Source organism: Cynara cardunculus (assembly GCF_001531365.2).
Source record: "Cynara cardunculus var. scolymus isolate 2C chromosome LG 16, CcrdV1, whole genome shotgun sequence".
Taxonomy (NCBI): Eukaryota; Viridiplantae; Streptophyta; class Magnoliopsida; order Asterales; family Asteraceae; genus Cynara; species Cynara cardunculus.
Genome location: NC_037543.1, coordinates 6,083,385 through 6,098,022, shown reverse-complemented (window position 1 = coordinate 6,098,022; position 14,638 = coordinate 6,083,385). Strand labels below are relative to the sequence as shown.

At 35.1% G+C, this 14,638-nt stretch overlaps 2 protein-coding genes across 2 annotated transcripts; one reads left to right on the top strand and one right to left on the bottom strand.

Moving 5' to 3' along the window:
- Nucleotides 1-4,553: 4,553 nt before the first annotated feature.
- LOC112529305 (histone H3.2) lies at nucleotides 4,554-5,132 on the top strand. The gene has a single exon (XM_025140527.1). The coding sequence runs from the start codon at nucleotides 4,585-4,587 to the stop codon at nucleotides 4,993-4,995; it is 411 nt and encodes a 136-aa protein (XP_024996295.1). The 5' UTR covers nucleotides 4,554-4,584; the 3' UTR covers nucleotides 4,996-5,132.
- Nucleotides 5,133-5,352: 220 nt separating this feature from the next.
- LOC112529863 lies at nucleotides 5,353-12,546 on the bottom strand. Its single transcript, XM_025141287.1, has 9 exons — nucleotides 12,228-12,546; nucleotides 10,350-10,462; nucleotides 9,946-10,118; nucleotides 8,803-8,896; nucleotides 6,686-6,796; nucleotides 6,502-6,591; nucleotides 6,317-6,402; nucleotides 6,180-6,244; nucleotides 5,353-5,737 (listed from the first exon to the last, which is right to left on the bottom strand). Exons 1-9 carry the CDS (start codon nucleotides 12,430-12,432, stop codon nucleotides 5,628-5,630), a joined length of 1,047 nt encoding a protein of 348 aa, XP_024997055.1. The 5' UTR covers nucleotides 12,433-12,546; the 3' UTR covers nucleotides 5,353-5,627.
- Between the last annotated feature and the right edge of the window lie 2,092 nt (nucleotides 12,547-14,638).

Here is a 14,638-nt window from a genome sequence, read left to right as displayed (position 1 = left end):
GGTCATTCATCATGGATTATCAAACACTAAAAAATTGTTCAATTCCAACCATTCGCTAAAGTAGTGGTGGGCTTGTAATGTTTTGAAAATCTCTTTTTTCGTGCGGTTGCAGAAACTCTAATAAATCTGAAAAGTTTTTAAAAATTTATATTGCATTTTTTACGTGAATCAATTTAACTAATGAAATTCATCCAAACCAGCTTTGAAAACTAACCCAATTCAACTCTGCATTAACAGCATAGCCGTGTGACAAGTCGAATTTCAAAAAGTAACATATGAATCTTTCTTTAATATTGATTAGTAAAATGTAAAAGAAAAATGAATTTTTAATTCGAAAGAAAATGCATTCAGTCCACATGGTTTTTCTAAATAATTCATAAACTTAATAAATTGACCAAAACGAAAATATTTGTTACTATTACACTGTAAAATATTTAACTGAAAATTATAAAAAATAATTTATTAAGCATTAGGTATGTCTTGTTAATTTATAGCATGTAAAGTTCGTGTTTTCAGCAAATTTAATCATTATGGGTTGTAATGTGTTTTTATGATAAACCAATAGACGTATGTACTAAATTTGGGAGCATTTTGCCATTTATGGTGCGTTTGGTATGTGGAACAGGTTGGGACAAGACATGACACACTTGTCCCATGTTTGGTGTGTTTCTAAGTGGAACTAAGTGGAACACGTATGGGACAAGCCTGTTCACCCTCACCCCCTGGAACTAAGTGGAACAAGACATATTTGACAAATATACCCTAAACCTAATACCCATCTCCATTGATTTCTTCACAGTAGACGTTCATCTCCATCGATTTCTTCACAGTCCACCTCCATCTCCATCGATCTCCATCTCCATCGATTTCTTCACAAGAGACCTCCATCTCCATCAATTTCTTCACAACATCCAAGAACAAATGCACGGTCAATTTCTCTCGATTTTTTATGTGTTCTATTTGGATTTCACGAACTGGGGTTTGTTCTATTTGATGAAATTCGAAATGATTTTTTATTGATTTTGTGTTTTTAGTTGAATCATGAACCGGGTATTGTGATTTTTGATCAATGATGAACTGGGTATTCTTCACAGCCGGCCTCCGCCTCCATCTCCATCGTCTCCTCCATCTTCGTCGTCTTCTTCATAGCTGGTAATCGATTTTGCCTACTGTTTCGCTTGATATTTCGATTTTGCCTACTGTTTGGATTTTGCCTACTGTTTCACTTGATATTTCGATTTTGCCTACTGTTTGGATTTTGCCTACTGTTTCTCAACACACTCGATTTTGCCTATTGTTTCGTCTGATATGTAGTTATGTACTTGAAATGTCATTTGGGGTAAATTGGTCATTTTAACCAGTTCGGTCCTGTTCTGTCCTGTCCTGTCATATATTACCAAACGCTGAACACCTGTCCTGTCCTGTGTTGTCCTGTCTGCGTACCAAACGCACTCTTAAGCAAAATAGGGTCGTCAAAATATTAAAAAGCAAAGTTGTGAAGATATTTTGGGTGTAAAACCCATAAATCCTCAATATATCCTCATAGTTGGTTGTTCAAAAGCTTCAAATGGAAGCAAAATCCTCTCTTTGCAAGTCAAGATACTTGTTGTGATTAAAAAAAAAAAGTGGGTGTTTGTGGATGGAATACTTGTTTGAAGATTAGATCACAAAATCACCATTAAAGCTTGCATTTGAGATGTAATCTACAAACTGTATGTTGGAGTTACATATGTTGTATTGTTTTAAAAGAAACTTAAAACTATCACTGAAATTTCTTATTCAGTGATCGTTTGTTTTAAAAGAAAAAGAATGATGAATTGTGATATGTTTATGACGTCATTAAAAATTTTATGGTATCACGTGCGTCCTTCTGACACACACGATCCATTACTCTTCAACCCAATCATAGGATGATGATGTGCACAAATTCATCATTGCACATCTTTTCGAAACGTCATTTTCCTCTCTCTTCTTTCTCTATCATCTCACATATAAATATAAGATTCACCTTCTCATATTTCTCTTTACATTTACACAAGAATTCTCTCCCAATAACTTTGTGCAAACAAGAACATTTAAAAAAAAACTCTCTCGACAACCTCTTTACGATATTATAATTAAGACTTTATGCGTAAAGAAGTTGTACCTTATGCATTTAAGGTTGTTTTTAAGACTTTTAAGGTTGTGAATAATACTATAAAACTTTATGCATCAAAATGTAGTACTTTATGCATTTAAGGTTTTTTTAAGATTTTTTTCAAATCTGGTTTGTAAGATAGTATATATATATATATATATATATAGAGAGAGAGAGAGAGAGAGATAAAGTTTATTTTGCAAACACGTTATTTGTACAAACCGTACAAACCTAATTCAACCAATCATGATTTCATTTTGTTCATTTTTTGTAATTACGAGATGCTGATTAATCATTTTTATTGTGGAAGGTGTTAATCATGGATATTATCATCTTTATCATTTTAATTTTAGAGAAATACATGAAACAGTTTCATTAAAATTTCATTAAGTATTATATGAAACAATTTCATAACCATATATGAAAACAACTTTATCAAAAAAAGTATTATATAAAACAATTTCATGAAAAAATTTCATAAGATTAAACAGTGAAAAAGTATTATATATCATGTAATTCTTTTTTGCACTAGTATTCTCCCTAAATACAAATATCTATCATTTATTATTTGATGATGCTAGAGTTGTTCATGGACGATATGATCCGTTAGACTTAGCCTGTTAAAAAGAGTGGGCTTAGACAACCATTTTAAAAAATATGGCCGGGTTTGGTGGAACCGTTTAAATTAGTGGGCGGGCTTGGATAATGAAAAAAGAAATTTGGACATCCCGTCTGAACAGGTTTATAATAATCAATTAAACCTTTAATTTAATTAATATTTTTATTAAAAAGTTTATAAGTTGTTTTTGGTTGGACTTCCTCTGCTAAGTATCAACCACCTCCTGAATATATATACTATATATATGATATCTTGAAATATTAGGTCGTTAAATATTTTGTTGTTGAAGAATTCAAATTTCAAAGGGTGATGATTTTTGGAGAGAAACAATCCAACTTCATATTTTATAAAAAAAAATATTTTTTTTACGTTGTGTACATTAGTATATTTTATGTTTCTTTAGTTGGAGAAAACATTATTTTTAGGTCCGTTAGCAAGTCCAATCCGTTTTAGAACAGGTATGAACAAGTTCTCAAGCCTGTAAAAACAAGTTTGGATTTACTATATCAAACCCTTTGAACATAAAAAGTATGTTACTCCCGGCCCGTGGCCCACTCAAACCCATAAACGATCACCTCGAATGGTACCAATATCTATGTGGGTTCCCATGGTTTTCTTTAAAGAGGAGACACCGTCTAGCCAAATTAATTGGAAACAAACAAAGAATCATACACCTAAAAGGATGCAATACTATCGTCCATATAGTGAAGTATATTGATACAGGGACCCAGTAGATATAGTGAAGTATATTAACCTCAATTCTAAGCATAAATGGTTGAAACATCCTTTATGTCATAATACAAGAATCCAAAAACGATGGTAAACTTATACACAAATAAGCCCATGTTTGGGACTTGGGTAAACACACTAATTCTACAGTCATTGTGCGAGAGGTTAATCAACTCGTGTGTCTAATTGGCATAGAGAAGCAATGTCTAGACTTAAACTCAGTACTTCACTCACATTGATTAAACTCGCCCTCTACGGCTGAGACATATCAACGAGAACACTAAAGGGTTGTTTGTTTACCTCTTAATAGTTCTATTAAGAGGTGAATCTTGTTTGACAAAAATAAAGTCTACCTCTTAATAGATTTAGAACCCTCTCAATGATTTTGCATCTTAGGCCCTCCTTAACCATTCAACGCCCTAATTTTGTTGTAAACAATTATATTTCATTTTGCACTATATCATGAGAGCTTTTTAATCATTCTGCACCAAACTATTCAGCAACTGCCAAACAATCCCTAAGCCTGTGTTTTGGGAGAGCACTAAGAATGTGTTTTTGTATTATATTTCTTTTTATAATTAATAACAAATTAGACGATATAATTGAAAAAAAGTGGCAAAACTCTTATTCAAACGAGACTTTTGCAATAAGATAAAAAAAATGTTAGCTTATGATTGTCAAATATGTTTAAAACGTAACAAAGTCAACGAGTAAATGATATACTAAATGAAATAGAAAGGAAAAAAGTACGATTTTCCACAAGTTAATAAAAGAATGGGGACCTTTTTGGCATTTGAAACTTTGAAGGGCTTGATTTGTAAATATTATATCACAGGGACCTTTGGAAGGATTCCAACAGACGTCATGTACGCGTGTTTGATTTCAATACGCTACAATTCCCACAACACGGATTACAGTTTGCCTCCATTTAACATCTCATCTCCACCGTTGATTCCCATCATAAAAATTGACGGACTGAAATCAATTTCAAATTTCAAAACTTCGCGCGCCTACTTACAAATAAATACTCCCGCATCCACCGAATCATTCATCGATCTCACTTCCATCTGAAACCTACATTCTCTAGAACCCATCGGCAATGGCTCGTACGAAGCAAACTGCACGTAAATCAACCGGAGGAAAGGCTCCAAGGAAGCAACTTGCCACCAAGGCCGCCAGGAAATCGGCACCGGCGACCGGCGGAGTGAAGAAGCCTCACAGATTCCGTCCTGGCACGGTTGCGCTCCGTGAAATCAGAAAGTACCAGAAGAGCACTGAGCTTTTGATCAGGAAGCTTCCGTTCCAGAGACTGGTTAGAGAAATCGCACAGGATTTCAAAACCGACCTGAGGTTTCAGAGTAGCGCCGTGGCTGCGCTCCAGGAAGCGGCGGAGGCGTATTTGGTCGGACTTTTCGAGGACACAAATCTGTGTGCGATTCATGCCAAGAGAGTGACGATAATGCCCAAGGATATTCAACTTGCTCGAAGGATTCGTGGCGAGAGGGCTTGATTAACTTGTAACATTGCAATTTTTGGTTGGGTAATATTCTGGATATTTGGTTTAGTGAACATTGTTCCATGAAAATATGCTGTTTAGATTTTGGGGTTTGGTGGTTTCATGCTATGAATTTTATATTTGAAGTTATGTTATAACAATGAATCAATGAGACAATGACAGATGTGAATGCTTATTGGCAAGTGGTTGTTTTTACGTGGAGTTATTATACAAATATGATGCAACAGAACAGATTGTCAAAGCCTTACGATAAGAGTTATTGATAGAAGAAAAGTTATCCAAGGTGACAAGTGTAATTTTTTAATTCATACCCAAACAATTTTATTAACTTATGAAGTTCAAATTACAACACAAGTCAAATGAGATTGTATCGATTCAATGTAAAAGGATTCAATAAGGAAAACAAGTACTAGTTTGATGAGATCCAGAGTTAAGCACAATTTAGTTGTACAGAATGTTGAATACATGCTATGTTACAAGTAACCATAACCATTCTTCTGTACCCCCCAAGCAAAAAATCATTAGAAGAATAAAACTTTCTCAAAAGGTTCGCCTCTTCATGTCGATTCAACCATCCAAGTGAATGCCCAGAAAAAAAGAAAAATAAAGAAAACAAGAGGTAGACATTACCCGGCTACCCCAAGAAAATGAGCAAAGCTTGTATATTTCGGCTCCCATCCTATCTCCTCACGTGTCCTGGAGTTGTTCAATTTCTTACCCAAAAGGCCATCTGTCCCTGCACAATCATCATGTTTACAAGAATTTTTAAGCTTCATGTACCTAAAAAATATAGTGGTTTTTTCCCTAGCATACCACACGAAACAATTTATCAATCACATACTCATCGTGATCAAAGTTTATCATAAGCTTGGTCTAAAATTCCCGAACAACAATATCAATTATATAATTTCGCTCTATGGTTATCCAAATTAACAAATTGAAGTCCAGATTGGAAGTCAATGACTGGGGACTTGTATAATCCCATCTCAATTGGACGAAGAAGATGTAAATGATACACCTGTGAGATCCCACCTCAATTGGGTGGAGAGGATATAATTGTAGTCATGAAAAACTCGGTTTGTGATTGATAAAAAATATATGCAGGTGAAAACCCATCAAAGATCTGTGATCAGTTTCTCTCTTTTGCCAAAACTATAATTCTCATTATTTTGAAGTACCTGTAAAGCCCACAAACGTCTGATCAAATTTTCCACTCTTAGCAACCAAGTCCATCACTTCTTGTCTGAGAAAAAATATATATATTAGGCCAAAGATGGAAATCATGTATGGAGATGGAAACTTCATTAGAACAAACCTGGACACAGGATGATTGTCACATCCCAAAAATAGCCGATTGCGTAGTTTCTTTTTCAGAATTGCAACTGAGAGAGAGGCAGCATCCTGTATGGATGCAAAAAGAACTCCATATATCAAACAATGGGAACATACAATGAGATCACACAGAAATTTGGATCCATTCAGGTACAAAGGTGAGAGCACCTCATAATGGATGAGATTGACGATGTGATGAGCATTAGCTTCAATAGTTCCAACTTTCAAGTAATAGAGGTGCATTCCTCTATCTGCTTTGTGCTAAAAGAGTTAAGGATTGAGTAATAGAGGTTCACAGATGCATTTTGGATGTACAGGAATGTACCAAAGTTCAAGTGGTGTAAAAGGATATGTAAAGTCCTGCCAACCTAACCACACAGCCACCGGCATCCAGTACTATCTTCTCTGCTTTTAGAAGGACGTCTGTCCTGGGACTCTTCCCAATCGGTACTACTGGACTGTCCTGTATGCCCGATCAAGATGAGATCAGGTATAGGCAATATATAGTGACCAAGAATGTCAATATTCATGCTTTAAGCATCTAGTTTCTCATATAAAGGATCATTTGTTTTTTGTGATTCCTCAAACAATAAGAAGAAATAAAAATCAGCACAAAGTTTTCTCACAGTAAATGGCAGGGTAAGCGTGAATTTTCTGACCAAGTCAATTGCTTGTTGTATAATAGTACAAGAATATAAGATGTTTATCAGCTTGTTTTTGTTACGAGTCCCTTACCAGCTTTTTTCTTCCTTTTTGTTACGAGTCCCATTGTGGAAAGGTAAATGAACATTTGTTATGTCTTTTATGCTAGTGCTTAAGAGCAGGCTACCTGCAGCTGCTGCTGGATATTCTTTTAGATCACAGACTGGGATTCATGTAAATAAACAAACTTAAACATTCATCTTCCACTAGTTGGCATATAGCTAACTCAACCTATGCATTCTTGGCTATCCTATCTCAAGCTACAAGCTCTCTGAGCGGCCATTGTATATGCCCATGACAAAATAAATTTGATTGGTGTATAACCTTTTAGTGATATGCTGCATTGGAACCTTGTGTAGTGAGTCCAACAGAGCTGCTTTCGAAAATTTAAACTAGGTAGCAAGGCAGGTCATAGCCTCCTCAGTGACAGATTCCAGTTCTACATGCATGTGTAAATATGTAAGCCCTACATTGATGTATTTGTTAAGTGAGGAAGGTCTAGGTCATTTTTCTCTTAGTGATGCACCACATTGACGCTTGGTATGGTGAGAAATGATCAAGGGGTCTTAGAACTCTAATGGTTCTGAGGGAACAAGTCAACCCCATGACTAAAAATGCATGCTTTGAATAAACTAAGTTGGTAGATAAAATATCTAAGCAAATCAAGAGAATGGGTTTTTACTTGCAGCATGCAACAAAAAGATTGTTCTAGGAATGGGGTAGGTATTATAATAGATAAGAGCCTCATAAACTAAACTAAGATAGCAGTGACGATGAAACGATTTGAGGTTTCAGGTATGATTAAAAGAACCATGGGTAGAAGGTGTCTAGGCTGCAGCAGCTTGCACTTTGGAGATTGCAAACATTTCCTTAAGTACATGTGACTTCATTTAGTAACCATTAGTAGAGGTCGGAACACTGGTACAATTTGTCCTCACGATGAAAGGGATTGAGTGTTATTCCATGTATGTTAAAGTGACAAGGCAAGGTGTTCGTACAAATTGGAAGATGAGAAAAACCATCTTAATTTTAAGGGTTTAGATTGGTCCACAGTAATACATCGCACACTTGGTGCGACTAGCAATGTTGTAGTGTGATAAGTTATGGTCATGCAAGAAATAGATATAATAATATCTTTGTTATTTGGGATCAATGTTACACAAGGACGTAGAGAAAGATTAGAAGGTTAATCATGTAAAAAGAGAAGATGATAAAATGGCAACAAGCTTTGACAGTCTTATGTAGTCGGTAAGTTCTGTTGAAGATGATAGGTAAATCCTATAAGAACAAATGTGGTAAAATATTGGCTGTCAGAAAAAGCCGCACGTACACAAGATTCCAGCAAAAATGAGAATGTTCAGGTGATTGTGTGGCCATACAATGAGGGATTGAGGCATATGATTAGAAATGGTGATATACAGGGGGAGGTTAAGAAGCTGAGGCTGAGGCAGCATGCTTGAAATGGTTCAATCATCTCACATAGACCCTTCGATGCACTAGATGGAAGAAAAGATTTGTACCCAGAGGAGGTCGTTAAGAGAGGTTGAGGTCCTGTGATCCCGTGATTGACATGGGAAAAGTAGTAAACAAAATTTTAGTGAATGGACATGGAAAAAGAGTTCGCTTTAGATAAGAGTTTATGGAACAATGCAATTCATGTTTTGAAGCCAAACGGAAGTTCAGAGAAGCAAAATAAAAAGAAGTAACCCAATGACAAAGAATTAGAAGGTTCTGTCAGCAGCAGAATATTTTTGTTAGATCCAACACCTCATAGCATTCTCCATTGTCATAGCGATCATATGGTGCTGAGCTTGAAGTAAACAAGAAAGAACCTTCACCATTCCATAGTGATGCAGCTCCCCTGTTTGTTTAACATCAAAGACAATTAATGGAATTCAGAAATCAAGTTTAGGAGCCATCTTCAAGACTTGGATGAAACAAATCATGTCAATTGAACAGGAACATAACTAGGTTCAGATAAAAGATGTTGCAGCAAAGAATTAGGAAAACAAAAAATGTGAAAACGAATAAATAAAATGGGCGTTTAAACTCGATATGACTAGAACTCATAGCATAATCTAATATTTATACTTTGTTAGCCATAAAATGAAGAAACTAGATAGAGTTCCATAATACTTCTAAATCTTGGTAACTTATCTTGATACTAACAAATTATTCCATAGGTCCCAAAATAATTTCATTATTCAACTAGGTGCATGGTATGGAAGTGCTCATATATACTTGTTAAACATCTACACTGCATTTCAATAACGAGAAAATAAAGGGAACCCTTTGGACTTGATCAATTTCGTCAATAATTTGAAATGATAACAGGAGGCGAATAAGTAATATTGGCTTGAACTCTTTTCACAAAAAGCAAATGTTACAATTATTATGAGACATCCCACAACAGAAAATGTTGTAATTTTTTTTTAGGATGATGGAATACATTTATTTGAACTCGATCAACACAACATGACACCAAATAAGATGTTAGATGTATTTTAAAGTTAGTAAGATGTAAATCATATTCCTGTCTTCTTTGATGTCAACCACCACTAAATCAGAGTTCATAATAACAAAAGAGGATGACTGCATAATCAAATTGAGAAAAAATACACATGCGGTATGCTATACTCTGGTAAATCAACTTTAAATCTTCTGAAAGCTTTGATGTATCAATCTACTAACACAAAAAGGTTTTTCAAAGAATAGCGAAGTTTAAGACATGAAGCCATTCTGTTGTTAACTTCTTGGTAAGAGCATCTACTGTAAGAAACTGACTGGAGATGTTTTAATTCTTAATAAGGTACATAAATGAAAAAGAAAGAAAAAACCCAGCCTAATCTTGCAATGGTTATGAGGAAACACTATAAGAACTTTTCAGAGGGGGAAGTTCTCATGCCTTACCCGACATCGCTAGCGTAGTCTGAACTTCGAGAAGGCGGGGCACAGAAAATCACGTAAGGGAACTTATGGTCCCTTTTAACTCCCTTCAAAGTTGGATGTATCCCCATTTTAATAAGCTCCTCGTGGTGGTCAGTAGTGATTGTCTCCCCAGTAATTTGGCACCCTGGGTGTTCCTGCCAGCAGAATGGCAGCATCCATGAGGAACACATATTGCAAATAGTTTGAAACAAGTGTAACATGAGCTACTTTTCAAAATTCTAAATCCACCTAAAATTAAAGAAAAAGACTCCGAGTTACTTAACCAATTAAACAAGAAAATCTACCAACATGGAGTAAATCAAACAGGCAGCAAGTACGATGTGTTCTATAATAGATTGTACAGTAAATTTTAACATTTTTCTCACCTCCCGCCATTTCTCTGCGACTAAGCGACCAAGAACACCTGGTCCAACAATCAGCAAATCATTTGCTCCAACAGTGGCAGCATATGAACTGTCCAGTTCTTCACTTGCAGCACCTTCAGCATCATCAAGTTTGTGAAGAGAGTTAAAAGGTGAGTATCAACAGTGTCAGTATTGAAAAAGTAAAATCAAGGATAAAAGATAAGTTAAATACACAACAAAGTGCACATATATGATAATAAAAAGAGCAGCCTTAAAGTGAGACTATAGGAGCTAGTATTATTGGATTTTCAGCTTTAGCATCAATGGAACAGCATAGTGAAGCTCAGCAATATATTATCAAATGCAAGCAAGCATGCATTTACCATTCAGATACATTATGAGGTTTTCACAACAGTGGGTATCATTGAAACATTATATGCAACATATAATTGGAAGGAAGAAATTGAGAGGAAAAGAATGCGACTTTCTGTTCTTCAACTAGAACACTGGTACCCGAGTGGGTCAGATCACGAGAAATGCATATAGCAATATCAAAAGCTTGGGTTTGCTAAAAAAATACATCAAAAGCTTGGGTAAAATGCACCAATTAACACCTCGCAATGGCAATTTGGACCACATAAGTCTCTTTTTCTCAAATTTATACATTTATTCCTCTCCGTTCCCTCTTACATATATAATGGTTCTTTCTTTTTAAATTTGTTATTTATATTTTATGAATAACACTTATATTTTTATATTGAGAAATGAACATACTTTACCCATATTTTTCAACATCGCTCGAATGGGACCATCACTTAGTTTCACCCAAGCTTCACATATTGACATCCAGGTTTGGATTCATGACAAGTGACAATATCCAATGAAGACTGGCTTTCAGAATACAAATAGTATGAACTAAATAAATACCTTAAGATTTTAGCTCCTTTCAAAATATATAACTAAAACAGTTTTCAAACTCTAATTGCTGTTTACCATGCTCTTTGGTTGTTTAATTTGTTTGGAAAAGGCAATGAGAGATATACACTCAGTAAATTTGGGATCAAATGCCACCAAATCATGTTTGATGATCTCTTTTTTGTTTAAACTTGATTGTCTAGACATTTAATAAGATATCAACTAGAATTGAACATATTTTTTTCTAAAAAAGTTTCATTAAATGTTTTACTCAAACCTGCTTATATTTTTCTCAAAACGTTTCATAAGGGAAATATAAACACACTTAGAAGAAGAAAAAACATTTGATAAAATTTCTCTAGAGAAACATGTTGAGTTGTATTGGGTTGTTTTTCATCATAAAATTAAACACTAAACGACGGATACAAATTGATTAAAAAGCCTGAAAATATTTTATTCAATTATTTTTGAAATAAAACTAAATATCCAGAGTACATTTATTTAACTTACATTTTTTTTTCTTATTCTATACTTGTAATTTTGTAAATACAGAAATAAAACCATGTAACCTACAAAGATAAAAATGATAATGTAAGAATATGGGAGAGACATAGAGAGAGGAAATAAGCGAAAAATTTGACAGAAGTTTAACAACTGCATATAATTCAGTAATATGGTAATCGGTACAAACTCCATAGGTATTAGTATAATTGATCCAAAAACTAATGTATCTTTACCAACTGATCATGGAAAACAGATCACTTTGAAGAGTCGTTGTAAACACAGGATTCACATTCATAAACTCGATCATCCCATTGAATAGAAATCAGTCGACAAGTTATGATGATGGAACACATTAGATGCATATAGCAATTCAATCAAATTAACATTCCATTTGTCAATCAATCATAAATCCAACAATCTACAATAAGATAGAAAGAATTTAATACAAAATGGAAACAAGATGTAGAGTATTTGGCCTACCAGTGGAGGAGGAAGCATGGACTTGGAGAGTGGAAGAAGCCATCGATGAAGATGATAGAGAAGAGATGTGCTTGGATACGAAATTACGATTAGGGTTTGTAAGGAAGGACAGAAAGGAAATTGAAGACTTGGAGCTCCGGCTGCGTGAAGAGGATAATCTAATTCCGGTGAAGGTTGCCGGAGATATACAAACAGTTGATCCCATTTGATGGTGTTGGATAAGATATGGTGTGGACCGTGTGGTGGCCTGCACCCTTTCTTTGACGGTTGACAGATACCGGAATCTCGGGTCGGAGTTTTTCGATTACCATACCAATACCCACGATCGGATCTGTCCGTGAGTTAAACCTTTGGAAGGAGTTGTTAAAAAATAGAGTAAATTACATGTTTGGTCCCTAAAGTTTACATGTAATAACACTTTAAGGGCCGTTTACAAACGTTTGCTTTGTAAGCTCTTACCAGACATCAATATCATTTATTTTATTATGAAATATTTTCTGTTATCAAAATGGATTGTTTGGTAAGTATCTTAACCTGGTAAACATTTATCGTTTAAAAGTCTTTTTCTCACTTACCGGGTAAAATTCTCGCTCCTTGTTGTGCCTCTTGTAAGATTTTCGATCTTGTCAAACTTAATTGGTAAAACAAGTGATATCAATAAGCGCTTACCTGATAATCATTTAGCAAACATCCTTTAAGTCTAATTTTTTTTTTTTAATAATTATGGTTTACGATTTTTCCCGTCTTTCACCCCTTACCCTAATTCCATCCGAAATGTGAGGGGATATGGGATCTTACGACACATTATTTGAAGTTATAATATACTTTGTTGATCTTTTTTATGGAAATGGTTTAAAAAGACTAAGGGGCTGTTTACTAGGCGCTGACCGGTCAGCAATGCTGACTCGGTCAGCAGTCAGTTTGTTTACCGAATTACCACTCTGACCGGAAGCTGACCGAGTGCTGACCGAGACCGCACGAAAATATTGCTTACCCGAGTCAGATTTCTTCTTTCCGTGCTTGCCCCTTTTCACACAATTAGGTTTTCATCTCATTCCTGTCGCTCCTCCCCTCTCCCCCATCGTTCCATTCCAGTCGCTCATCCCCTCTCCCCTATCGTTCCTTCCTCCTCCCTGTCTCTCCCGACTCTCGACGCTCCTCACCTTCCCTCATAGTCGCTCGCCTTTCATCCCTGGTAATCGATTTGGGAGCCACCGTTTGTGTAACAGGTACTTTCCCTCTATCTTTTCTCTTTTTTTTTTTCTAGTAATCGATGCCATTTTCTGTATTTTCTTTTCTCTGTGTTCTCCTCTGCATCACAGACATGAATACAATTCTATGTTGAAAGTGTTTTATGTATTGTCGCTGCACAGTTGTGCCCTAATGTTATGATCAAAGATTTGCTGTTTTGGTTACACTCTATCAATAAGTTACCTTGTGCAAAGAGTTATACCTAGAAGAAACAATCAAAACTTGAGCTAGCCAGATGTCATATGTTTCTCGAATTGATTTTAAACACCAATAAACTATGTTCCCATATCTTCTTTACTTCACAATATATGAAACCACATTTGTAGAATAACCCACCTTCGTATGGGATTTACATGGTTCTATTGGTCAATCGAACCCCCTACAGATCAAAATAAGCAATATTTTAATATGCCATTAACAATATAATGAGAAGTTAAGAAAATTGGTGAGCATGATAACCTCTGTTTGATACTAATTAGCATGATCACCAATGCAAAAAGCTGGAATAAATTTCTGATTTAAGTGCCATATCTTGAGAATTTGTGCCATAAAGAAGCAAAATTAGACACCCATTAACAATATAATGACAACTCAAGAACATTGGCAAGCACATTAACCTCTGTTTGATACTAGATTTTTATTAAGGTTGTATATTAATGATTAATGAAACTGGGATGGGTTTGGATTGATTAAAGTGAAAATAAAAAAAAGAAATAAATTGGTTTACTCCATCCGGCTTCCATATGAGTGAGATATGGTTGAAACTCCACAGCCTCGTAAATCAGTCAATTTTTGTTGGATTTTAATTAGCACCTATTTGATGGAATTTATTCTGGTGATCTCAATAGTTTATAGTGTTTCTTTATCATTTCTTGATATGGTACTCTAAAAAATTCTAGTTATTATCGTCAATATTTCTTGGTCTTTTGTATGTGTTTTTGCTTTTATATGCTTTGTTATTGAAAACATGATGGATAATGAAGACCTTGAAATGTTTGGGTCTTTTTGACATAGGTATGGAATTGTATGATGAATCAATGAAACCCAAAAAATCGAGGGTTAGTTGGAAAGAGAATGTAGTAAAAACATTCTTGGAATGTTGTCTACAAGAGATGTCCATGAATGGAATGCAAGGCGGTAGCCTTAAGATGCACTCATGG